Source organism: Sinocyclocheilus grahami, unplaced genomic scaffold (genome assembly GCF_001515645.1).
Source record: "Sinocyclocheilus grahami isolate Dianchi unplaced genomic scaffold, SAMN03320097.WGS_v1.1 scaffold153.1, whole genome shotgun sequence".
NCBI classification, from domain to species: domain Eukaryota; kingdom Metazoa; phylum Chordata; class Actinopteri; order Cypriniformes; family Cyprinidae; genus Sinocyclocheilus; species Sinocyclocheilus grahami.
The window spans coordinates 680,209-706,352 of record NW_015505332.1 but is presented as its reverse complement, the minus strand read 5'-3'; the positions used below and the strand labels follow the sequence as shown (position 1 = coordinate 706,352).

Genomic DNA, 26,144 nt, shown 5'->3' with positions numbered 1-26,144 from the left:
ACTTTTGTGCATAGGTTCAACAAGGAGTGGAGCACACATAATGGTAGATTTCTTACAAAAATACTTTATTTAGAGGCTAATAAATAGAGTTGAAATATAATCAGGAGGACTATTATATGTAATGTCACTGATGGCAATGTGAATCGAAAATGTTTTTTCTTTGCACTGAACACTTTTGCATTTTTTGCACCTTTTTGGCCTCTAAATAAAGTATTGTTTGTATGAAATCTGAAATATGAGTGAAATATGACTTCATGACAAGTTTCGTTTACTTAACTTTAATCGCATTAATAAAAAGGCATTTTGACAAAAGATAAGTACAGTTAAATGCAGTTAAATTATGTCTTCAGCAGTTCACCAAAATGTACAATCCATCAACAAACAAACTACAGAGATTTCAGTTTCCTTTGTAAGCAGAGATATGAAGCTGTTATTTGGCCTCTTGCATCACTGAAGAGAGTATGTGACAGCTGCAGGGAAGGAGCTGTTATTGATCTTTTGTTATTAGAGAGGCTGCATTTTCTGAAGCATCTCACTGCCTCTGTTGGTTGGACTGCCTTTGTGACACGAGCTTATGCAAATGTTTGATAAGCGAGGATGGATTTTTGTAGATCATGTGACGATCCGCCCCACGAATCTGAATGTGATTGGCACTGGGATAAGAGCGCTCCAAAATCTTGCTCTGAAGTTCAGCCACCACCTGACAGTTAATGAGACGTTCAGCAAAGGATTTGCCTCTGATTAAAACTAACTAAAGTTCAGAAGTGAAGGCAGAAAGTGGGACTGTGAAAGACACTCACTTGGTTGAGATCTGAAGGAAGCTGATCATCAAAGGATTCCCCAGTGATCACATGCACAGATGTCTTGCTAGAGAGAGGCTTATATCTAGAGATCTCTCTGAAAAAGTCAAGGACATTCAAACAGCAGCATAAATGAAGGCAATTCACACTTCACACTAGAGATCGCTTATTAACACACCATTAATTGCTTTGTTTGACCAATGGTTTTTTTCTGTATTACACGTACACTGTCCACACTTTTATGCTTAAGCAGCTTTTTTATTATTATTATTATTATTCATAATTAGCACAATTAACAAGAATAAATTGATATGCAGCAATAATAATTTGTAGCAGATCCATAATATTTATTATAGTTTCAAAAAGCCTAAATAAAGCAAATTAAAAATCAGTTCTGGATACTGGTTATCAGAAATTTAAACAAAATTAATAATGATGATGATGATGAACATTGTTATTTCTGTAGTCCGATTAAATGTATTGTTTCAAAAAGCAGAAATAAAAGTTATTTCTTTTAGTTATCTAAGATTTTAGATAGATTTTTAGTTAAAAAAAAACTCAAAATCAGGTCCCACTAGTGTTATTTTAGTATCATTGAGATACTATCATAGCTTTATTCATATAAAAAAAAAATCCTGTTTTCATTTTAATTTAAGTTAGTTTTCCATCTGTGTTTTTGTAATTTGTATTAGTTTTTTATTATTATTATTATTATTATTATTATCGGTTTAATTTAAAAAAATATATTTTATTTTTTAAACTTTTTCTATATAGTTTTTATTCTTTTTTATTTCAGTTTTAGTTATTTTAGTACATTAAAATAAACTAAATGAAAATGAGAAATGCTGCTTAGGCAACTAGTTAAAATAAAATAAGTTTAAGTTTTTATTTTAATTTAAAGGGTTTTTTTTGTTCAAGTAATTTTTTTTTTTTTGAATTAGCTAATTATAATAATCCCTGTGCAATGCATATTATATACAGTGGTTTTAGAAGTATTTGATTACACTTAATTCTCATTGCATTATATTACAAAAAAAAATTACTGCAATAAATTTTTAATTCACGCAGGTGTCCTATCAGAGTAATTACAGGTTATTTCATTAACGAAAGTGTCCTAACAAAGTCTCAATTTTAAACAGTATTTCTTCTTTTCTTTTTTTTATTAAAAACAAACTTACTTTCAACCACATTTCATAAGAAACGTATGTTTTTTGAGGCCACAATAAGTACAGCCATTTCTCAAACTATTCATTGAAGTTAAAGTGGTTACCTGACTTGAGATGCGCTCTCATTGAGAAAGAAATGCTCGTCTACTGCAGCGCTCTGATGGGCAGGGTTACACAGCAGATATTTCTGACAGTACAATCACAAGAAATAATCATAAGCACTGATTTATGCATTGATTTGATTTCTAGCTTCACTTAATAGCTGAGACAAATGTATTTACATAGAGATATATTACTGTATACGCCACGACGGCGGACAAGGTGGCTCAAACAACGGGAGTTGTTCCAATATTTAATTTTCACTCTTTGGTGATTGTAATATACACGCAGATGTAAAACACTCTCGGTGACCTCAGACAGACACACTTGAAAGCGTCAAGTCAACACTTGAGTCAACAGCTCGAGAGGAGCAGATCCTCCATTCTGAGAGACAGAGCGGTCAAATTAAATGTCGACAGGCATTTCAAGAGCCACGCTTCCTCTCAGTTAAACATGAAAGCACAATATAGCCACTAATTGCTATTTGATTGTCTGTGTTCTCGTGTAAAGAAGTGCAGTCCAAGCACTGACAGCACCTTTTCCTTTATTTCTTTAAATCGTGTGATTTGTAGTTTGAACATACATTGACAAGTCTCTATGAGCAATAGACTTGATATCTGGCCTGAAATACTTCAAATGCATGACCTTAAGTTAACATGGCCTGCGGTGTGACAATCTATATACTGCATTTTTCAATATGTATAATTATGCATGCAACTATATTAATTAAGAGACTAAATATTTGTACTTTTAAAAATGCATGTCACTCCGTAGCTAAATTAGTGAAAGCAAAAAGGTGTTTAAAATAGTGGACATTTTTAAAGACCATTCTGTATATTGTAAATAAGACAAAAGTCCAAAAAGTCAGTAGGTTATACACTACCATTCAACAGTTTGCTGTCAGTTTTTTTCTCTCTCTCTCCAAAAGTCTTATATAACAAGGGCACATTACATTAATCATAAGTGACAATAAGTACAGACATTTATAATGTTAAAAAAGATTTCTATTTCAAATACTGACAGTGAAGACTGGAGTAATGGCTGCTGAAAATCGATCTTTGCATCACAGGAATAAAATACATATTAAAATAAATTAAAATAGAAAAAAGCTATTTTAAATTGTAGAAATATTTCCCAAAATTACTGTTTTTTTTATCTAATCATTTAGTCTTGATGAGCACAAGAGACTTCTTTTGACACTAACCTTTTAAACAGTAGTGTATAATATATGGCAGCAATCATTCATATTCTTTTCTTTTATTAGATATAAACAATAAAATGAGCATGTATTACACTAAGATATTAGCTGTAGTGCAGTTTGATTATTTGAGCTCAACCATAGAGATGCAGAGGCAGAGACTAATGCATCACGTGGCCTCTCTTATAAAACAATATATATATATGTATATATATATATATATATTGTTTTTTTGCAAAGCAGTTTATTCAGTGGACTGGGGCATCATCTCTATTGACTTCCATGCAAGCAGTTCTCCAAAACACCAGTGCCATTGATATGTCTGAAGTTTCCAAATGCAGCACAAATGCATCTATGGTTGCAACCATAACCTGAGGTTTATTTATACATTTAATAACTGTACACTAAAACAGCTGCATGCCATGGATGCATTTTGCTTCAAGCAGCCTACCGCATTTACACCAACAACACAAGCACAAGGTTGTTTTTGTCTCTAGCAAACAGCCAGATATTTTAAAGCTCGTTTATTTTGTTTTGTTTTGTTGAAATCTACCGTTACAAAGAAACATATTGCTTTCGTTTTATGCTTCTAATCTTTCCCAGACAAATGAGACAGAGGTCTTAAAAAACACTGTGTCTGTTTTTATGCAGATAGAGAGGAAGGATGGGCATGTATGAAACATAGAAAAAAACGCAGCTAGTCATCACCACCTTCCTGTTGTGCATTAATTATTTCAACCTCCTTATAAAGGCAAAACATTCCACGAAATCACCTCTTCCGTTCCTCAGGTCAACCTTCGATTCATGTCGTAAATGGAAATCTGTAGCTTTTTGAGGGGAAGAGGGGCCATTCAAAATTCGAATAAATGTTTTGCATATTCGTGGCCGCATGTTAACGTGCATGAAATTGGGTGGAACTGGAGCGAAGAGAGCGGCCTCGTACTTTGACTGCACGCGGCTGTTTTGCATCGTGACCCGAGAAACCCTGTCTGAAGGCGTTTCAAAAAGCCTCCGCCTCCGTCTGTCTGCAGCCTCTCACATTCACACAATCCGGGAAAGTTGTTCATCTTAGAGCAGTGGTTCCCAACCCTGGTCCTGGAGGCACCCCAACACTGCATGTTTTGCATGTCTCCTTAATCAAACACACCTGATTCAGGTCGTCAGCTCATTAGTAGAGACTCCAAGACCTGAAATTGGTGTGTCAGAGAAAGGAGACATGCAAAATGTGCAGTATTGGGGTGCCTCCAGGACCAGGGTTGGGAATCAGTGTCTTAGACAACTGATGGTTAAACTGCTTCTCTTGTTCTCCAGAAATCCTGCCCCGCATGTCAAACGGCTCATAGAGACAGCTGTAATTTACGCAACAGCACCACCAAGTGGCCATGTTCTAAGAACCTTTTTGTCTCGCCACCATCAGTAATAAAGTGCCTTGAAATTCCACAAAAAACGGTACAACTTCTATAAGCGAAGGACAATGTCATTTTTTCTTATGTCAGTGAGAAGATGACTAAAGAGTCTTTATATACAGTAATGTCTGCAGGTGTCAATGCAAATTGACTCAACTTACATTGCTTTGCTTTTTTAAAAGAAATCGAATGCAATAACATGCCAAAGATGAAATGTGCACTTAAATAATGTTTTTAAACAGATATCATGAAAACTCTTGTCAGTGGAAAAAAAAGAAATGAATCACAATGGTTTAATTACTTTGACAGCTGTGAATTAAAACTTAAGCAAAACCAAGTTATTTCAGAAATGCAAAGAAAACCATAAAATTACAATTAATTTAATCTTTTGACAGCTAGTATGTTTGTTTTTTTTAATTGTAATTTCTCTTTATAGGTGTACAAGTAAAATCAAAATGAGTTACTTCAAAACCTCAGAGAAAAGAAAATCATTAAATTAATGATTCATTAAACAATTATTTTAATCTGTTGAAAGTTGTTGTTGTTGTTTTTTTTGTAAGTTTAACAGCAAAAAGTTGTTATTTCAGAACTTTGACAGAAAAAAAATGAAATTATTCCAAATGAATTATTTTAATCTATTGGTAGCAAGTATAATTTTTTTTAAAAGCTGTAATATTTTAGAACTTCAAAGAAAATCCTGAAATCATTCACCATTAATGTTTTTAATATTTTGACAGGTAATACATGTCTTATTTTAAGTTTTAATTTATTTGTATATACGGTAAATGGCTCAAATCAAATACTTCGAAATCATGAAATCAATCATAATTAATCTATTCACAGCTAGAATGAAATGTATTCAATACCTTTTGGAGTATGAGTATCCCTGGTTACGAATCACTATTGTAGAAAACTAGAAGCAGTGTCATCATAACCTCTAGTTGTACATTTACTCTGATCTGCTTACAAGACACAATTAGTCTTTAAACATTGAAAACTAAAAGAGAACCTGCTAACCCTGAAATTAAGTGACCACAATAGCGGTTAATTATGGTGGATTGTTGACTAAACGGATGCGAGTTTAATCCATGAAGTGTTAGCAGGCTCAGATAGAGTTTGTGGACTGACCTGTCGCTGTATGAGTTCCTCTGAGACGTCTCCTCCCTGAAAGACCGGCTTCAACACCCCCAGAATAATGAGCAGACGACTCAAGCCTGCGGCTGCAGAGAACTGCATCATCTGCAGGGACGGGACGAGGCGAGAGTACCTGTAAAAATATACAAACATAAGACATTGAAGGGGTCATATCACGAAAAATCCAAAAAGACCTTTTATTCAAACTAATTGTAAGGGCCACAATGAGGAGATGTTAAAGGCCAGAACACTGGAGCCAGAAGCGCAGCAGAATCAGTGACAGGCGTCTGCTGTGATGAACTGCATTAATTGAGCGGTCATTACCCGCGCATGAAGGACTAAATGACTCCTCGCTGCGCAGTCTAATGCTTCACAATGACAGCTCATTTATGAAGAATGATTCAATGACACAGAAACACTCGTGAAGAATATTTAGACACATTCATTCACACTAACACACACGTGATAGAGCTCTTCTGTTGATGCTCTGGAGCTTGCCGGAGCATTGCTGGATGGTTGCTAGGGTATTATGGGCATGCTGACTGCTCCAAGTCAAAATCTGATTTCTTTTTTGTTTTATCATCCAGCAGGCAGAAATCTAGTTAGTCTGATCACTTCAAAAAATAATAGAATGCCTCTCCTCAAAACCCAAATGATTTGACAGACTGCGACTAAAATTACAGAATACTTTAAAAAATGAAATGTGTGATTTAAAAAATGTAAGTTATTGGGAAAGTTTTGTGCATGTCCACATGCGGTTTCGTAAGATATCATCTCATTTGAATAATCAGCACTTCGAACACACTTCGAGTCATGTTTACGATTCACAAAAGATTAATGAGCCAATTCACCAAACAGCCTGGAATTTTTAACCTTTATTAAACCTCTTCAAATAACAAATTGGAATGATCACTGTTAAACAAACAAACAAATGTGCACTTAACTGTTTTTAAACTATAATAAATAATAAACTATTTTAAACTGTAATACTGCCACCATCCTTAAAAACAAAACAAAAAATCTTCAAATTAATTACAACTCTTTCATTATTTTAATCATTTGACAGCTAATATGCATTTTTTTATTTGAAGTTGTAATTTTGTTTTATAGTTAAAACAAGAAAAACCAAATGTAGTTATTTCCAAAATTAAAAGAAAGTCATGAAAATAATTGTATTCTTCTGACAGCTATTTTTAAGTTGTAATTTACAAGTAAAAACACAGAAAATATAAGAAAATAAACATGAAATTAATTCATTTGTTACTCTACTAAGAGCTAGAATTTTTATAGGGTTAAAATGTACAAAGGTAGTTATTTCAGAAATTTGAAGGGCAAAAACATTATGATATTAATTATAATTCATTATTTTTTATCTTTTAAAACCTAGTTTGGATTTTTATTGTAATTTTATTTTTAAATAAAAATAAATGCATTGCGAGAATATACATATATCTGTTTGTGTGTTAAAACTACTAGTAAATATCTAAATAATAAAAATAAATAAATAATAAAAACAACAATTATAAATAATACATACCAAGTCAAATTATACATAAATTAAACTTGTTTAATCAGTATATATTGCAAATAATTCAGTTTTAAAAAATTTCAGCTGCTTTAATGATGGAAATACAATTTTTATTTTTAACATCATTTTTAAATGCCATGTAACTTGCCTGTATTCAAAACATTATTACACAAAAATTCAACCTACTTGCTCCTGGGTTAGCCGTTTGAATCAGACTCACTAAGTGAATCATTCAGAACCAGACAGGACCACGAGTCATATTTCAGTCACATCCGACTTATATCACTCTATTTTCTTACTGTTTAGTCTAAAATAGTCTAATACTAAAATGAATTTGGCTCCTAAATATTTCTTTAGGAAACACTGTAATATGAGTTATGTGCTGCAGTTCAATACTTACTTTGGGGGTTTGTTCAAATAGTTGGTTACTAACTTACTAGTGACGCACCACTAATGACTAATAACCACAAAAATGGTCCAAAACCACTGTGTTGGAAAGTTCTACTGAAATACTCCAGAAAAAAAATACACATCCAAATGCTTGACCTTCCATCGAAAGTTTAGCATCGAAAGTTTAAGACAGAGTTTGAGCTCATCTTTTTAAATATTCTTTTCCATGTCATTTTACCCCTTTTTCTTCAAATCGTTCTTCCCTGACACCTTTTCAACTGTCAGCATTTCCCCCAAAACATGGCCCGTATCGAGCCTGACAATTTGATTCGGAGTCAAATCAGTCCGTTCGCTCTGACATTTTATTTCCACCTGTCCTATTCTCTCCATTTCGTCATTCTATCAATTCCTCCGGTGCTAATTCTGCCCGGTAGGTCTGGATTATGCGCAGGAAGGCATGCGTGTCAAAGGGAAATTTAGCGAGGGTAAAGACAGCCCAGATATGAGGATGAATTAAACAGATAACGGTAGGCAGACGGAGTGAGGAAGTCGTGTCAAGAAAAACGCCTCACCAATGTTGGTCATTTTCCCTTCCGTTCTCTCTCTCTCTCCTTCCCCCCTCCTTAAGCATGACAGAAAACTATCTAAATGAATAAAAAAGTGATGAAATGACTTTGGTGCCGTGGACTTGCTCTGCTCTTTGACTTCCCATCTGGATTAGTGCAGGCTGAATGGAGTCTGTTTCTTTTGTAAGAACTAACACATGAGTCTGTCTGAATGTTTCTCTCTCTTTGACACACACACATTCTGTGTTTGATAAGAGTCCATCTGAATTTGCATGGCAAATTATGTCCTGTACGACCACTAGAGCTGCCCAGTTGGACTGCTACACAGATAGGGGAGACAAGGTTATGACATACAAATTATTTCACTGACTATTTACCATGATTCAAATGGATATAATTGCTAGCCTAATACAAACTTTTTATTGCTGTATTATCTATTTCATATATTAAATTTCACTGTTTTGAAATGTTTACATAGAAAAGCAGTGCAATTCAACAGAACAAAAATCAAGTGAATATCTATAAATGTTAAAGATGAAATATGCAATTCTGTGCCACTAGCATCACCAAATAAATTAGCAAAAATTATCCTGAACATCTGATATTGGTTGAACAAACAGATATGGAAAACACACCATTCTTAAATATTTAGGTGGTTTAAGGATTATGCAATGCAATACAATGATAGTAATAAACTAGGTATTGGGGTGTATTAAACCAGCCTAAGCTTGTCTGCTGGCCTCCCAGCCTGGTCTGTTAGCTGGTTTTAGAAGGATCTGGAGAATTTTCCAGTCTGCTAGGCTTGGAGACCACCTTTAACGGGGTCATATGATGAGATATCAAATTTTCCTTTCTCTTTGGAGTTTTTATGGAGGACTGTTTCCTGATCCTGGTAGAGTAGACCACAATGCCGGCTGTTCTGACTCAAAGACTGTAAGTATGTTTTTATATTTAAAGGATTTGACACTACACTGCTCAAAACTCACGTTTGAATCGTCAGAGTAGCGATTGTTGTTCATCATTTCTCCGATCATACAAATACACAAAACAATGTTCTTTTTAGCAACATCATATGACCCCTTTAACTAACATAAATACCAGAAAACAAACTTGGGCTGGTTTAATATACATATATATGAAGAGTTTATTTGCAAAAACCGATAAACGCCACTTTTAAAAAAATTACCTGAACCCTAAACACGTTTTGTCATATATATATATATATATATATATATAACTCAATGTAGAAGCATTTGGAGTCGTTATGAAAAGATGAATAAAACAAACAAAAAAAGTTGTTCCAGGATTAATTTAAGCATTGACCCGGACTACAGTAAACAACACATTTGATTCTTCCTTGTCTCGTGACTCACAAGTATGAACTGTCTTTAATGTAAACTAAAAAATTAGAGGTTTTTTAATTTCCGTTTAATATGTAAAAAAAAAAACATACTTTCAATTAACTTTAATTTTGTAAATTACCTGTATTTGTTTAAGTTATTATTACTTAATCAAAACAACCCAACTGCAGTTTCTGATTGATATTACTTAAAAAACGTGATTTCTGGAAAAAAATTATCGGTTTTTGCAAAGGGAAGTTCAAACTATCTATTTCAATAAATCCACTTAATTTGACTTTATCACTCAAAAATGCTCACAAAAGTCCCAGTGAGGCAGTTTTCTTGTATTAAAATGTTCAAAAAATGGTATGTGTGAAATTAGTATTTAAAAAAAAAAAGCATTAAAATGATATTTAACTAGATTTTTTATGATTAGTTCCTGCATTAAACATTTTGAATCTCCTTGACAAAAACGCCCATTCAGTTGAAATAATGCTCCCTTTTACGCCGTTTCAGAAAACTTGCATAAAGCAGCTGGATAACAGCTATAGATTAGTCTTATTGTCAACTATAGCAGTGTATAAAAGCCATTTAAATGTACTTGAAAAAGTTCCAGAGGGTGTGAGGTCATTCTGAAAGCGGTCAGTAGGGGGCAGTCATGTCTCACTAGACACACTGTGAGTGAACACTAACAGGGAAAGAAAGACTAACGTGTGGCCTTACTTCATTACTGATGACTGACAGTAGTTGATCCAGCACTAGAAGCTCTAATTACTGTTAATTGTCATTACTGAAGCCATACCAATGTAATTCCAGGGGATCTCTCACCTACTGCAGAAGAAATTAAAGAAAAGCTACACAAACATTACAGGCAAGTCCAGCAATTTTCCGAATATTAATTTCCTACTCATATATGTATGACAGAAACTGATTGACTGCTCGATTGATCTGTCCCATTGACTTGTGTTTCAGAGATATCTGTTAGAGGAAGATCATGAGATGAAGGCATCTGACTGAAGTCTTCTTCAATCATCCTGTACCTGAGACCTGCTGAAGCCTGCTCAGCCCTGCAGGGTCTTGCACCACTTTATCCCCTCTAAAGGTGCCTTCACACTAATGGCAGTTAAATCTCAGGAGGTCAGCAAGTTGCTGTGCTGCGTTAGTTGCTAGTAGGCATTCTTACTACAGTCCAACACCTCCAGAAGACAAATCACATGAGCTCTACTGTCGTCACTCCTATTGGGAGTTGTCACAAGAAATCAGCTGCTATTTTGCATAAACTCTGTCAAATCAGTCAATGTTTGCTCTGGTCACCACAAGTTATAAACAAATAGTCAATCAATTAATTTAATTCACTGGCATTAAACATCTTTCCTGACAGGTAACTACAAGTACAGCCAATAAAATATCCACAGATAACGGTGGCCAAAATGGTGCCAATACTCAGCCAGTCTTGTAAGAACATATTTTAATATTCAAAGTCATTTCATTTCATTCATTCATGTCTTTATGCCATAAAAATATGCTTGATGTCTAAATAAATAAATGTGCATGTTCATTTCTTATCTAGCTGAACTCAAATGAGGATCTTTAAGTAAAGCAAAAAGATAGACAGACAGATAGACAGATAGATGGATGACTCCAACACTCAAGGCAGTTTTTTTTAATCAACCATATTAAATAAATTCCTGATTTTTATGAGCGTCATTGTGCCAATTGATAGACGGGATGCACAGACAGAAAAGACTTTATCTTGGGGAAATCCCTCTTGAGAGAGACTTTGAAATCTGACAATTCTGATATGTTTACGTGTAAATGCCAGCGTGGGGTTTTCTGACAGCTGCTTCTGTTCCTTCAAAAGCAAAAACACAGTCTGTACTATGTAAACCTCACAGGAACTGTATTCAGCTGCTTTTTGTCAGCACAGCAAAAAATTTAATAAAATCAACAGAAAAAGACCATCTGTTTGCTAGCAACCGTATCCGAGATGACTAGAAAACCCAGCTAAAACCAGTGTTTGGAAAAGAAGCTGGTTTGTTTGTTGCTGGTTCAAGATGGTCCACTAGCTAATAGCCCAGATCACTTAAACTGTTGCAAAACCCATTTTTACCCAATTTTCTGATTTAATTTGGATTTTCCAGGATGGGTAGATTCAAATTGACAAGTCACCTCTGAAGTGCCAAATGATTTTCATGATCTGACAACTTGGGAGTATTTGCCGAGTCCCTGACTGCACATCAGAGATCAGACCGGATGAGAGCCGGGACACTCTGCTGCTCCGTTTTGTTCTCCAGCAATTAGGGGTGACTCATTTTGTCGGATATAACGGAACTCATTTTAGAGTGAGGCAGCGTTAATGAGACGCTCTTTTGATGTGGAAATCCTGCTGGCACGGGGAAGATGCTGATACCGTCTCCGCTGTCATCCTCAGGTGCGTCGGCTGTCCTTATTGGACACCGGCAGTTTATCTCTTAGTCGCCACACGAGGCTTCTTAAAAGGAAGGAGACGGCAATTACACAGACTTGTGACCCAATTAAATCCATTCAAAAGAACACGGAACCACTGCAGTCAGCAAAACAAAGAGTATTTTTGGTTTGAGTTTACACCTCATGTAAAAGCCTCTCATCGCTCAAAGAATTAACGCCTGCTTTTGAGACACATTGGAGACACTTAGTAACGTAAAATGAATCGGTAAGCAGGAAATGGGCCTAGAAAGTTGTGTTAGTCAAAAAATCCAGAAGCAATATGTGCAAGTTTGGTACGGGAATTTAAATCATAATATAAAATTGGAACCAATCCTAAAAGATCCTATTGAAAGCAAATAATAAGAATTTAATAAAATAATAATGAAAATAAAACACATATCTAATTGTCTATATATCTGATACTGTAATCTACTATAGCGTTAGGAGATTTAAAGGAAATAATGCTGAAAAATAAAATAAAAGATGAACAATTTAAACTTAAAAACGTAAACAAAAATTAGAAATGTTGCCTTAGCAAGCAACTAAATTAAGCTGAAGTACTAAAATTAGTCAAACTGAAATAAAAATAAATAAAAGCTATATAGATATATATATAAAAAACATATAAAAATGACAAAAGCACATAACAAAATTATTCAAATTTAAAATAAAAAACCCTGAAAATATGAAATTAATAAAACTAATAAAAAAAAACTAACAGTACAGAAATAATACCAATATAACACTGTCAAGGATCAATATTACAGCATTTTTAAACACATAATTTTATGCCAATAACTGCAGATAATAAAAATAGATTTTAGAAAATTCCAAGGATCATTCCAGCCTGTGAAACTGTTCTAAAATAAAATTCTAATACAATTTTTCCCCAAAGACTTCATTTTATATTGCACGGCTATCACATAATCGCAAGCAGAACTGTTTAATACATCCTCAGCATCTTTAATTTAAACCAGCAGCTCTTATGATTTAAGTAAGATCAGTAATAAAACTCATATGATATGAATATTAACTTAAGCCCTGAGTTAATATCCACAACATGTATTTCAGTGCGTCTTAAGTAATTGGATTGCATGTACACCGTCTTAGCTTAGCTTAGATAGAGCATCTATTAATCAAAGCGTAATTGCGCACATTTCCCAGATAAATGGCGCTGCTTCACCTCCAGTCATGTACAAATGAGTCAATCCGGCCATATTCATTTCTTATCTAGCTGAACTCATTCGAGTCGCATAATGGTGATAAATAATAGAGGTAGAAGTTTATGAAATGGGATATTCTCCATGAAGGAAGGAAGGGCTTTTAAAGCAGCGCAAAAGGTATCTCTGAGGAATTGCGATCATGTCACTTCTAAATGGCTCCAATAGCAGGTAGAACGAGGCCAGGAAACGCTACTCTATTTCTTACTGACTTCCACTGAAATTGAATAGCTTCAGCATGCTTAACTATGGACATAAACTGCAACTAGCTGTAAATACCCATGTAATTGGAGCTGTACCTGGCTGTTTAAATATTTATTGAGTGCTTACATTGGCTGTATATTAGTGTCTGTGAGCACTGAGCAGCTCAGGTTTTGCTCCTTTTAGCTCTGACGAAAGATGTGTTAAATGTAAACATTACCGGAGTAAATATTTGCTTTTACAATGATTCAATTCCAATCTTTCCCAAAAAAAATAAGGAAGAAAAAAAAAAAAGTTCAAAAAAATCGGTTCAATTTGATTGGGACAATTTGAATATTTTAAAAAGAAAAAAATAACATGGATTTTAGCATAAAATTCTTATTATTTGTACAAGTAAATGTATTTTTAAAAGTAAAAATATTAAAATGGTATAATAACATGGATTATAAGGTTTTGTATAAACGTATGGAGTTACTCAGGACAAACCAAATACTAAGAAATTCTCAAATATTTTTTATTATGAATTTTGAACATTAATTATTTTTATACTGAAAATATATATAAAATATATTTATAATAGGCTATATATGAACAGATTGTTTAATTTTATCAATTTAATATCTATTTCATATTAATAATTCATATAGATATGTATATACTTATATACTGTATATGTCAACTATATCTAAATATATCAATAAATATTTATATATATTTTAACATTTATAAATATACTGTATATAAACAAACATATACAGTACATACACTCCACCATAAAATTCAGAAAAAAATCATTTCAAAGAATTCCATAGTATTTCCATGTATATGAAATATTAATGTTGTCAAAGTTGCAACACAATAATATAATTTTTGTCAGTCAAATTAGATACTACATCTGTGTATCAATAAATATGGAACATGTCAAATACTTGTTTAAATTAATTATTTTCCTGTAAAAACTAGTTAAAGGTGAAGTTTGTAATATTTGTTCCTATAGCATAACCAAACTTAATAATTGCAACAACAACAAAAAAGATTGTTTTCATTGTGTCTGGCCAGAGTAGTTTTCATACAGCAACAGTCTGTATCCTTTTCAGGCAAATCAACTTATGAATGGCTTACTAAAAATAAAAGAAAGCATTTTAACGCCTTTTAAAAAAATGATACACTTCACCTTTAATTTCTTCCTCTGGCTCTCAGCATTAGGATGGAGCTGGGATTTGACAAATCATGTTTGTGCCTCACACTCTCTCAGCTGATGACTCACCAGTACTGCTGCCACTTCTCCTCTTCAAAGACATCCTCTGGGATCGGATCGATCAACACCAGGTCAGACACTTGCCTGAAGAGACAGAGAGAGACGGTGAAAAGACCACACAGAGGATGTTTCTAGAGCTCCCACACCGATTGAGAAATGAACCGCATCTATCGAGTGAGATGAATGGGCTCAGAGCTGCAGCGGGGACAATATTTTCAGTCCTTGGGCGCTACAGGCCTGACGCAGCTGAATTTATGGGTCTTAAAGCTGCACATCAGAGCAGATGAAACGTTAAATCTGTCAGACGGAGGGAGGGTGGAGGCGGGGTTGGGGGAGTGTGTGCCGAAAAGTCAGTCCCAAGCTGCTCTGATGGATCTTTTGGTCGTGACAGGTATAAATGCCTGGAAGAAAAACCCTGTTAGGCATATATAACACTATTTGCCAATATATTGTACACTACTGGTCAAAAGTTTTAAATAATTATGATTTTTCAATGTTTATGAAAGAAGTCTTTTTTGCTCATCAAGGCTGCATTTATTTGATCAAACATGCAGTAAAAACAGCAATATTTAGAAATATTATTACAATTTAAAATTACTTTTTTCTATTTTAAAAAGTAATTTATTTAGTGTCACATGATTCTTCAGAAATTACTCTATTATAGTGATTTGGTGCTCAATTATTAGCGATTATTACTGGTGCTCAAATATTAATAATGGTTCTTATTATTACTATCAGTGTTGAAAATGTGTTGTTATCAATGCTTTTACTGTTGAAAACCCTGATATATTTTTTCTGGATTCTCTGATAAATTAAAGGTTCAAAAGAACAGCATTTATTTGAAATAGAAATCTTTTGTAAGATTATAAATGTTTTGACTGTCACTTTTGATCAATTTAATGCATCCTTGCTAAATAAAATTATTAAATAAATTATTATTTTTTTAATCTTACTTACTCCAAACTTCTAAATGTATCAAGGTTTCCACAAAAATTAAGCAGAACAAAAGATTTCATCAATAATAAGAAGAAATGTTTCTTAAGCAGCAAATCAGCATATTAGAATGGTTTCTGAAGAATCATGTGACACTGAAAACTGGAGTAATGATGCTGAAAAGCTTTGCATCACAGGAATAAATTATATTTTCAAATATATTTAAATAGAAAACAGTGCTTTTAAACGGTAATAATTTTTCATAATATTTTAGTTTTTACTATATTTTGATCAAATAAATGCAGCATAAAAGAGTTCTTTCAAAAACATTAAACATACCATGCATTTTGTGGTGGTAACAAACTTCCTGACATGTTCAGATATGACTGACTGACATTTTTTCCAAACAGAACAGTATGACTTACATGTCATGGATGTGGCTGTAGAACCATTTCAAAGAATTCCATAGTATTTCCATGTATATGAAATATTAATGTTGTCAAAGTTGCAACACAATAATATAATTTTTGTCAGTCAAATTAGATACTACATCTGTGTATCAATAAATATGGAACATGTCAAATACTTGTTTAAATTAATTATTTTCCTGTAAAAACTAGTTAAAGGTGAAGTTTGTAATATTTGTTCCTATAGCATAACCAAACTTAATAATTGCAACAACAACAAAAAAGATTGTTTTCATTGTGTCTGGCCAGAGTAGTTTTCATACAGCAACAGTCTGTATCCTTTTCAGGCAAATCAACTTATGAATGGCTTACTAAAAATAAAAGAAAGCATTTTAACGCCTTTTAAAAAAATGATACACTTCACCTTTAATTTCTTCCTCTGGCTCTCAGCATTAGGATGGAGCTGGGATTTGACAAATCATGTTTGTGCCTCACACTCTCTCAGCTGATGACTCACCAGTACTGCTGCCACTTCTCCTCTTCAAAGACATCCTCTGGGATCGGATCGATCAACACCAGGTCAGACACTTGCCTGAAGAGACAGAGAGAGACGGTGAAAAGACCACACAGAGGATGTTTCTAGAGCTCCCACACCGATTGAGAAATGAACCGCATCTATCGAGTGAGATGAATGGGCTCAGAGCTGCAGCGGGGACAATATTTTCAGTCCTTGGGCGCTACAGGCCTGACGCAGCTGAATTTATGGGTCTTAAAGCTGCACATCAGAGCAGATGAAACGTTAAATCTGTCAGACGGAGGGAGGGTGGAGGCGGGGTTGGGGGAGTGTGTGCCGAAAAGTCAGTCCCAAGCTGCTCTGATGGATCTTTTGGTCGTGACAGGTATAAATGTCTGGAAGAAAAACCCTGTTAGGCATATATAACACTATTTGCCAATATATTGTACACTACTGGTCAAAAGTTTGAAATAATTATGATTTTTCAATGTTTATGAAAGAAGTCTTTTTTGCTCATCAAGGCTGCATTTATTTGATCAAACATGCAGTAAAAACAGCAATATTTAGAAATATTATTACAATTTAAAATTACTTTTTTCTATTTTAAAAAGTAATTTATTTAGTGTCACATGATTCTTCAGAAATTACTCTATTATAGTGATTTGGTGCTCAATTATTAGCGATTATTACTGGTGCTCAAATATTAATAATGGTTCTTATTATTACTATCAGTGTTGAAAATGTGTTGTTATCAATGCTTTTACTGTTGAAAACCCTGATATATTTTTTCTGGATTCTCTGATAAATTAAAGGTTCAAAAGAACAGCATTTATTTGAAATAGAAATCTTTTGTAAGATTATAAATGTTTTGACTGTCACTTTTGATCAATTTAATGCATCCTTGCTAAATAAAATTATTAAATAAATTATTATTTTTTTAATCTTACTTACTCCAAACTTCTAAATGTATCAAGGTTTCCACAAAAATTAAGCAGAACAAAAGATTTCATCAATAATAAGAAGAAATGTTTCTTAAGCAGCAAATCAGCATATTAGAATGGTTTCTGAAGAATCATGTGACACTGAAAACTGGAGTAATGATGCTGAAAAGCTTTGCATCACAGGAATAAATTATATTTTCAAATATATTTAAATAGAAAACAGTGCTTTTAAACGGTAATAATTTTTCATAATATTTTAGTTTTTACTATATTTTGATCAAATAAATGCAGCATAAAAGAGTTCTTTCAAAAACATTAAACATACCATGCATTTTGTGGTGGTAACAAACTTCCTGACATGTTCAGATATGACTGACTGACATTTTTTCCAAACAGAACAGTATGACTTACATGTCATGGATGTGGCTGTAGAACCTGCCGTTGAGCGTGCCCAACTCAGAGCCAATCAGGATGAAGGGTGTGGCTATATCTGCAGCCTTGACCAATCGATGAAGGTCATCCACCATCCTGAAGGATAAGAAAGGAGAGATACAGGACAGGAATGAGTGCAGGTTTGTGCAAATAAAGTCTAGACATGACTCATCTGACAGTTCATTAATCACTGAGACACATTATGACACGCATGTACGTTCACCTCCAGACGGGACGCCCACTGTCCCAGACTGCTGCCCAGTTTTTAAAGCGGTCAGTGATGTTACATGAAGGACAAACTGACCTCAAACCAGAGGCTGACATACTAAACTAATAAGCACTGTGTACTATGAGACACTAATGGGTTTTATTTCTGACATCCTCATTAACTAAAAAGGTCATGAAGATTCAGTGGGCACTGAGTGATTTACTGCAGTATTTCTCCAAGATGTGCAGGGGGTCAAGAAAAACTAGAGACTGACCGACATTGCTTTTCTCAGACTGATATCAGTATAGATTCTATTATTCCTTTTTACAGAACAAATATTTAATATTTGTTTTATTTCTACTTTTTGGCATAATAAACTATTTAAATAAAATAATAATAATTATTATTATTATTTATAATAGCAATAATTATTATTGTTGATGTTTATGCTATTACATTTATGTATATTATTACTATTATATTTATGATTGTTTTGGGCTGCGTCTAATCATTAAGCACACATTTCTGGTGCTTCATTTAAATTAAGGTGAAAAGTGTGAATATTCATTATAAAACAATCATTGTGTTTCATATTTAATTCAGCAAGTGCTGTCCTGGTATTATTTATTTATTTGCATTTTTAATTACATTTTGTGTAAAATATAATATTCTAATATAAACATTAAATACAAGTATCAAATAATGAGTAAAGAAAAAATATGTGTAATAGTGGTTGATATTTATTCTTTGACCACACCGGAAAAAGGTCAAGTTGAGCACACTGCAGGATACAGTATTACACACAATGTTTTGTACAGTAGTATATAGTATAGTCTAAGAACAAAACAGCACATGTCCTTGTCAAAAATTAAAAATTAAATTAGTATGTACTATTGGCTTTCCTTCAACATCAAATCAAGTCAGTTTCCAAATGAAAAGGTTTCAGGAAAGAACAAAAAGGACAATACTCCACATTTTTGCTCCTGGCTTATTGAACTTTAGCAAAAATTCAATCTTGCTGTTTGCCTTCTAAACGTGCCAGACAGAGGAGAAAAGAGGACAGTGATAACCAACTCCCCGTCCTCTCGCTACACATCACTTTAATGCATGAAGAAATGTTATCATGTCAACAGCAACAAGATAAGAGTGACTCCACATGTAGGATGAATAAACCTGAAGGCAGGATGTCTTGTTGCCAGAGGACAAGGACAAAGACATCTCTGTCCTACAGCACTGATTGAATAGTAGAGCAGGCCAATGTCAAAGATACGAGACACACAGACACCTGCGTGTGGATTAAAACTGTTAACATGTGAGGGGTGTTTCTTTGTTTTTAGATTTATTGCCTAATATGACCATAAAATCTTCATGTATTGTAAAACAAGTACACTACAATTCAAAAAGGGTCTGTAATGCCGGGTTCAGACTATACTATATTTTTGTCGGTCACGGTAGTCACTGTGTCAGATTACATGATTTTGACTCCTAAAACCTTGTCGTGTCGTGGACAAGACACATGTCAGACTACACGTTGCTTCCCGACCATTTATCGCATGCCGTCTTTAACGACGCGCGTGATGTCATCGAGAAGGTGGAGCTAGCAGCTGACTTCCGAAAACAAGTGTGTAAACATTGCTGAATCGCTTCCGCTTCTTTGTTCTGATGTGGTAGTCCCTCGACGACACATCATACAGGCAGGAGTACTGTTGCCACAGCTCCACGAACCTTTCCTCCATCTCATAATTCCACCTAGCAGCACCATCATCTCTCTTTCGTTTCGCCATGTTTAAAACCGGTGTATGAAAGAGCTTCTGTGCTGCTATTGGTCAACGTCACCAATGTGACAGAACTCGCCGTGGACGACGGAAAAAAAATTAAACATGCTAGTCTTTCTGTCGTGATGTCGTGTAGCATCGCAGATGCGGAAACGGTTGTCGTCCACTATGACACACTACACGTGCTGAAACGATGGAATCTTGCGTCCCGACGCCCTTTGTCGTTTACGAATCCCCACGACACCCTACATCAAGCAAATGTGGCAAAATCGGGCTAAAATCGTGTAGTCTGAACCTGGCATAAGATTTCTCTTTTTATTCATTTATTAAAATAATAAATGAATACTTACTAGCAAGGCCACGTTAAATTGGTTTAAAAAGACATTTATAATGTTACAAAATGTTTCTATTTCAAATAAACTTTTCATTTTATGGACCCAGAAAGCTCTAATTGATGCCAATGTTATTTGGACATTTTTTTTGGTGCTGTCACACCTAGTTTTGGAAAACTGTTTAGTTTCAGACCAAGACACTTTCATACCTTCCAGTGGTTGATATTCCCCAGACTTTCTCTGTGCCTGTAGTTTCATTCTGCAGGGTTCTTCGGCTGAAACCCAGACCGACTCTGTCATAGGTGCACACCTGAGAAACAGATCACAGATCAAGTGTCATGAAAATGACAGCAGGAGAAAGCTCAACTGACACACCAAAAACCTCATTGATAATTTCTTTAGGAAACTTCACCTGCTAATAAAGTGTACATTAAACATATTGCAATATTCACAATGTTGCAACTCCTTTAATCATCAATTATCGCAAATGTTTGCTACATCGTCTGGCTCTACTGGACAGTCACTGCAATGCAGGCCATCAGCAGGAATCTCCAACACTTCACAACTAGGTTTGTTCTGACAGCATGTCACAGAAATGCTTCAACGCCTCACTGCCTTGAATTACTAGAGTAATACTGCAGCACACGCTCTGAAAGCTTGTAACTTGTAACTTCTCTGAAGAAGCAGAAAAATCAATAATGCCTTTATGTCCCTAAAGTAATGACTCACATCAATGAAAACTGGTGCTGCTTTGTTTATTTAATGCTGTACACGACATCAGTGAAAGGCTTTCTCTTATCATCCCCTTAATGGAAGAGGTTTCATTAGGTCATTCTAAAATGGCAAAAAGCTCATTTAATCCCGTTAAGTAAGTGGTTTTTGTTTTGGAATCACATGCATAAAACATCCCTACGACCTGATAGATATCAGTGAAATAGGAGTCATTTTGCAAATCTAGGTTTGCTGACATGCCACAGAGATGTGAGCTTGTGAATTATATAACATTTGACGGGAATACGAATAGGCAACCATAAAGTCATAGTCAGCAATCATCAAATCAACTGTGCTGTCCTCGCTGACTGTAAAAAAAAAAAACTAACACACAGTAGAGCACAACATGCCATTCAATTCGTAAAATAAAACACTCAGTTACTGAATTAGTCAAACTGATTGGCAAATCATACAGAAGTCACAGGATCTCATTCAAAAATGAGTACACACAAATTTGTGCATAAAAAACCTTTTCATGAACAAATCATGATTCACCAGTAATTTAATAAACTTTCTTCTAACTTCACAAAAAAAATTGTAGAAACAACTCATGAAGCCACACAGATGAAAAAAAAAAAAATCACATATTCTGGGTGGCTTTATAATCTTGTTACGATTGAATTTATACACACACATTGCATCATATACAGTGAAAAAGGGAGGAAAGCTACATAATCACATTTTTCGCTTTTTCTGGCCTCGAGAGAATTATTACTGATAATTCATCTGATGATGGAGATTAAGGTATACCAACCTGAGAATCATTTTCCTTGACAATATTTCTGCAATTCCGTCATATGTTTGCCATCACCTGTTCACAATCAGATCTAGCAATGTAATATTCATGAATGAATCACTATTTATCTAATCGAATTTTTGGACAATTCACTGACAACCTTGAATCATTTGCAGTGGTTTCTGAAATACTAATGGGATACTTTATAAGAAAGAAAACAAAAAGAATGCTGGTTGAGGTGGATTTTTATGATACAGTTTTAGGCGATTTACTCACAGTCCATTGTAGGAAACAAAACTTGCAAATGTCTATCATTTGTCAGCGATGAAGTGGCTTTTGCTTGAGGATTGAGTTCAATAACCATGTCAACGTTGCAAATTTCATCAGTTATGAAACATGTTCAGTTCAGCTATAGCAGCTCTACAGAAGGCAGAGTCTAGAGTTGTTATTCAGCACAAGTCAACTCAAAGTTGATTCAATTTAGTTCAGTGTCGGAGTGGAGTGTCATTATTTAACTCAATTCAGTTCAAATTTTGAACTCATTCGATTGTGTCAGTGCAGTTCAATAATTCAATATCAATAATATTACTGAATATTAACTGGGTCATTCCGTCAGAGGTCTCCAGCTCAAATTTCTGATTTTGCTAATAATGTTTCTGAAGAAAGATAAACATGTATAGTGATAAAAGCCAAAACATTAAATCTCTTGGATAAATATTTACTGAGTAATCCACTATTTTGTAGAGGGGGTCAAAATGGTAATTTTCACCTGAAATTAGGAGCCAAACTACAGGGGGTTAAAAATGATTTCAGAAAGATGGCAGCATAATTATTAGGCCTGTCGCAATAATTAATATATCGACTTATCGCACAAGACACTATATATATGACCTCAATCATTTTTGGTGACGCAATATATTGCCCATTATATTTACATTAAAAAAACACTATAAAAAACATTAAAACATTTTTTTTTGCATTCCATTCGCGCGCCTGTGTCTTTTGCAGCTTCTCGTACATAACGTGGTGTAGTCCTGAGGTGCTAGTTCATATTTAAAAAATGCCTCTAAAAAAAAAAAAGGTTTCATCTGCAGATATGGCCTTGTTTGGGGACCTGTGCCTTTGTGCATACAGGCATCTGACTGCTAAGTAGGGATTGTGTTTTTCAGCAATAGTGTGCACCCTTAATTTACAGAGAAAAGAAGGTCAGGAAAAATCTGTCTTAAAATGGTCTTAAAATGACAATAATATCATATCGCAATTTTTTTATGGGGCAATATATCGCACAACAAAAAGTTGTTATCGTGACAGGCCTAATCGTTATGTTACTTTTACACAGAGATTGGTAGGTCTGTTAGTAAAATCTGTTGACTTTAGCTGTCTTTGTTGCATTATGTGCCAGTGGTGACCATTCAAAAATGGGGAAATATGACAGTGTGTACTGCATGTACAGAAAACACATTCACACATGAAGCTACATGAAATGTATTACCAGTTTCCAAACGTCCAGTAGTCGTGGTGGCAGTTTGTTTGAACTAACCTTTGTTGATAATGAGAGACCCTCCTGCACATAGTACCAAACATCTGACGACATCCCTGCTGGAGCATCAAGAACAACTGAAACAAAAATGAAACATCATTTTCACTGCACAGTCCACAATATAAATATCAGACTCTTATTCCATTTTTGGTTGAACTATTAATTTAACGTACCAACAGGTTGTCCGTGTCCTTTGCACAACAGATGGATCTTTTGGCCAAGGCCGATATCAATTAGCTGAGCACCTACATAGCGAAAGAAATATTCAAACAAATGAGCTGAAAGTTACCAAACTGCACATGATCCTAAGGTCTTCCCGGGGCCTGTTTCATAAAACAAGTTTACCAAATAAGCCAGGTTTATTTCAGTTAGTCTGACGTATTGTCAGTTGATTTGTTGATAAGTCAGAATAACTGAAATAAGCCTGGCTTGTTTACGGGGAAGTCATGGCCTAATGGTTAGAGAGTCGGGCTCGTAACCCAAAGGTTGCGGGTTCGAGTCTCGTACAGGCAGGGATTGTAGGTGGGGGGAGTGAATGTACAGCGCTCTCTCCCACCTTCAATACCATGACGGAGGTGCCCTTGAGCAAGGCACCGAACCCAACTGCTCCCCGGGCACCGTTGTGTGTGTTCAAGGTGTGTGTGTGTTCACTGCTGTGTGTGTGCACTTTGGATGGGTTAAATGCAGAGCACTAATTCCAAGTATGGGTCACCATGCTTGGCCACATGTCACGTCACTTTCACTTGGTAAACTTGTTTTATGAAACAGCCCCCTGAAGAGATGATGAGGTCTCACCTGCGGCTGACAGCACCTGTCCCTCTCTCTGCAGGGAGGCATAGTTCAGGAAAGCTGGAGTGAAGATGATGAAGAGCAAAACCTTCATCCAGAAGGACACAACAGTCCAGCAGCTCCTCTGCGAGACAGGCACACCAGTAACACCAGAGTCCTCTGATGTCTGTGGTGGGAGAGTTGAAATTACATGTCAAGCAGTGGCATGATATACTAAACTAACTAAAACTTTGTTTTCAAATATTGTATAATTTCTATTATACATACAGTTGTATGCTGATAAACCAAAATATCATCCAATAACCCTTCTGTTAGTTTAAAAAACAAACAACAGCCTTGGCAGCACACTAACTTTCATTTAATTTTGCAAACATGTAACCACAGTTTCAAATTATTACCTTTATTTATTTATTACTCCATAATTTATTCATTATTCTTATTTAGCGATTTACTTATTATTAATAATCTATAATTTAGAATAAACTATGACAGTCATACAGGTGAGGGTATTTATTATTCATAATAATCTATAATTTAGAATAAACTATGACAGTCATAGGCCTACGGGTGAGGGTATTTACAAAAAAAAAAGTACAATGAATATGTAACAGATGGTAATACCATGATTCTTACACCGATTCTTATTCACAGGGTACTTCAAAATGTACCATGGTAAGCCCCCTGAAGAGATGATGAGGTCTCACCTGCGGCTGACAGCACCTGTCCCTCTCTCTGCAGGGAGGCATAGTTCAGGAAAGCTGGAGTGAAGATGATGAAGAGCAAAACCTTCATCCAGAAGGACACAACAGTCCAGCAGCTCCTCTGCGAGACAGGCACACCAGTAACACCAGAGTCCTCTGATGTCTGTGGTGGGAGAGTTGAAATTACATGTCAAGCAGTGGCATGATATACTAAACTAACTAAAACTTTGTTTTCAAATATTGTATAATTTCTATTATACATACAGTTGTATGCTGATAAACCAAAATATCATCCAATAACCCTTCTGTTAGTTTAAAAAACAAACAACAGCCTTGGCAGCACACCAACTTTCATTTAATTTTGCAAACATGTAACCACAGTTTCAAATTATTACCTTTATTTATTTATTACTCCATAATTTATTCATTATTCTTATTTAACGATTGACTTATTATTAATAATCTATAATTTAGAATAAACTATGACAGTCATACAGGTGAGGGTATTTATTATTCATAATAATCTATCATTTAGAATAAACTATGACAGTCATAGGCCTACAGGTGAGGGTATTTACAAAAAAAAAAGTACAATGAATATGTAACAGATGGTAATACCATGATTCTTACACCGATTCTTATTCACAGGGTACTTCAAAATGTACCATGGTAATACTACAGTCCAGAAGTATGGAATTAGCATGGTACCTATTGTTTTGTTGGTAAAAACCAAACACACATTCAGTCCACGAGTTGCAGAGTTCACTTTGATTCATCACCTTCTTTCTTTCAGGTTTGACACTGTCCGCATCTTCTCGTCCGTTTGTCCTTCTGCGCAACATCTTCTGACCGTTTTAAGTGCACTTCTTCACCCACAAGGCAAATAACGCATGATATTACATTTGTATGAATGAGTGTGGTCAAACACAGCATGGAGACACTTCCGCATTGACGGGGACCCATGAGAACCAAACGCGTTTCGTAAAAGCCGCGATCTGCGATGTAAACGCATTTAAGAAAATAGGTATGCTATCCATATGCTAAATTACTATAATACCATATGTTTGTATCATATTATTATATACTGTGCCTTCAACAGGAGACAACAAAGTTTCATAGATAACAATACAATAACAATATTTATAGTACTCAATGAGTTTCTAACCTAGTAGAGCAGAAGACGTACAGTATTGGGTCATATTTTCCAAAATTTGATGAACTTACGTCTTTTGATCATTTGTTGAAATGACACACTATACACATATGAACTATAATGAATAAGGTCTACACGTA

The 26,144-nt window shown here is 34.8% G+C and overlaps 1 protein-coding gene across 1 annotated transcript; it reads right to left on the bottom strand.

Moving 5' to 3' along the window:
• Nucleotides 1–147: 147 nt before the first annotated feature.
• LOC107592440 (uncharacterized) lies at nt 148–25,809 on the bottom strand. Its single transcript, XM_016281955.1, has 11 exons — nt 25,631–25,809; nt 24,855–25,014; nt 23,535–23,606; nt 23,362–23,438; nt 20,524–20,624; nt 17,979–18,095; nt 16,630–16,704; nt 5,798–5,936; nt 2,071–2,153; nt 801–897; nt 148–700 (listed from the first exon to the last, which is right to left on the bottom strand). Exons 1-11 carry the CDS (start codon nt 25,691–25,693, stop codon nt 533–535), a joined length of 1,152 nt encoding a protein of 383 aa, XP_016137441.1. The 5' UTR covers nt 25,694–25,809; the 3' UTR covers nt 148–532.
• Nucleotides 25,810–26,144: the final 335 nt, after the last annotated feature.

Coding starts and splice junctions, on each gene's coding strand:
- LOC107592440 (XM_016281955.1), bottom strand. CDS start 25,693: ATGTTGCGCAGAAGGACAAACGGACGAGAAGATGCGGACAGTGTCAAA. Junction 20,625..23,361: donor GTCTCTCATTATCAACAAAG/GTTAGTTCAAAC, acceptor TCTGTTTCTCAG/GTGTGCACCTATGACAGAGT. Junction 18,096..20,523: donor GGAATATCAACCACTGGAAG/GTATGAAAGTGT, acceptor CTTATCCTTCAG/GATGGTGGATGACCTTCATC.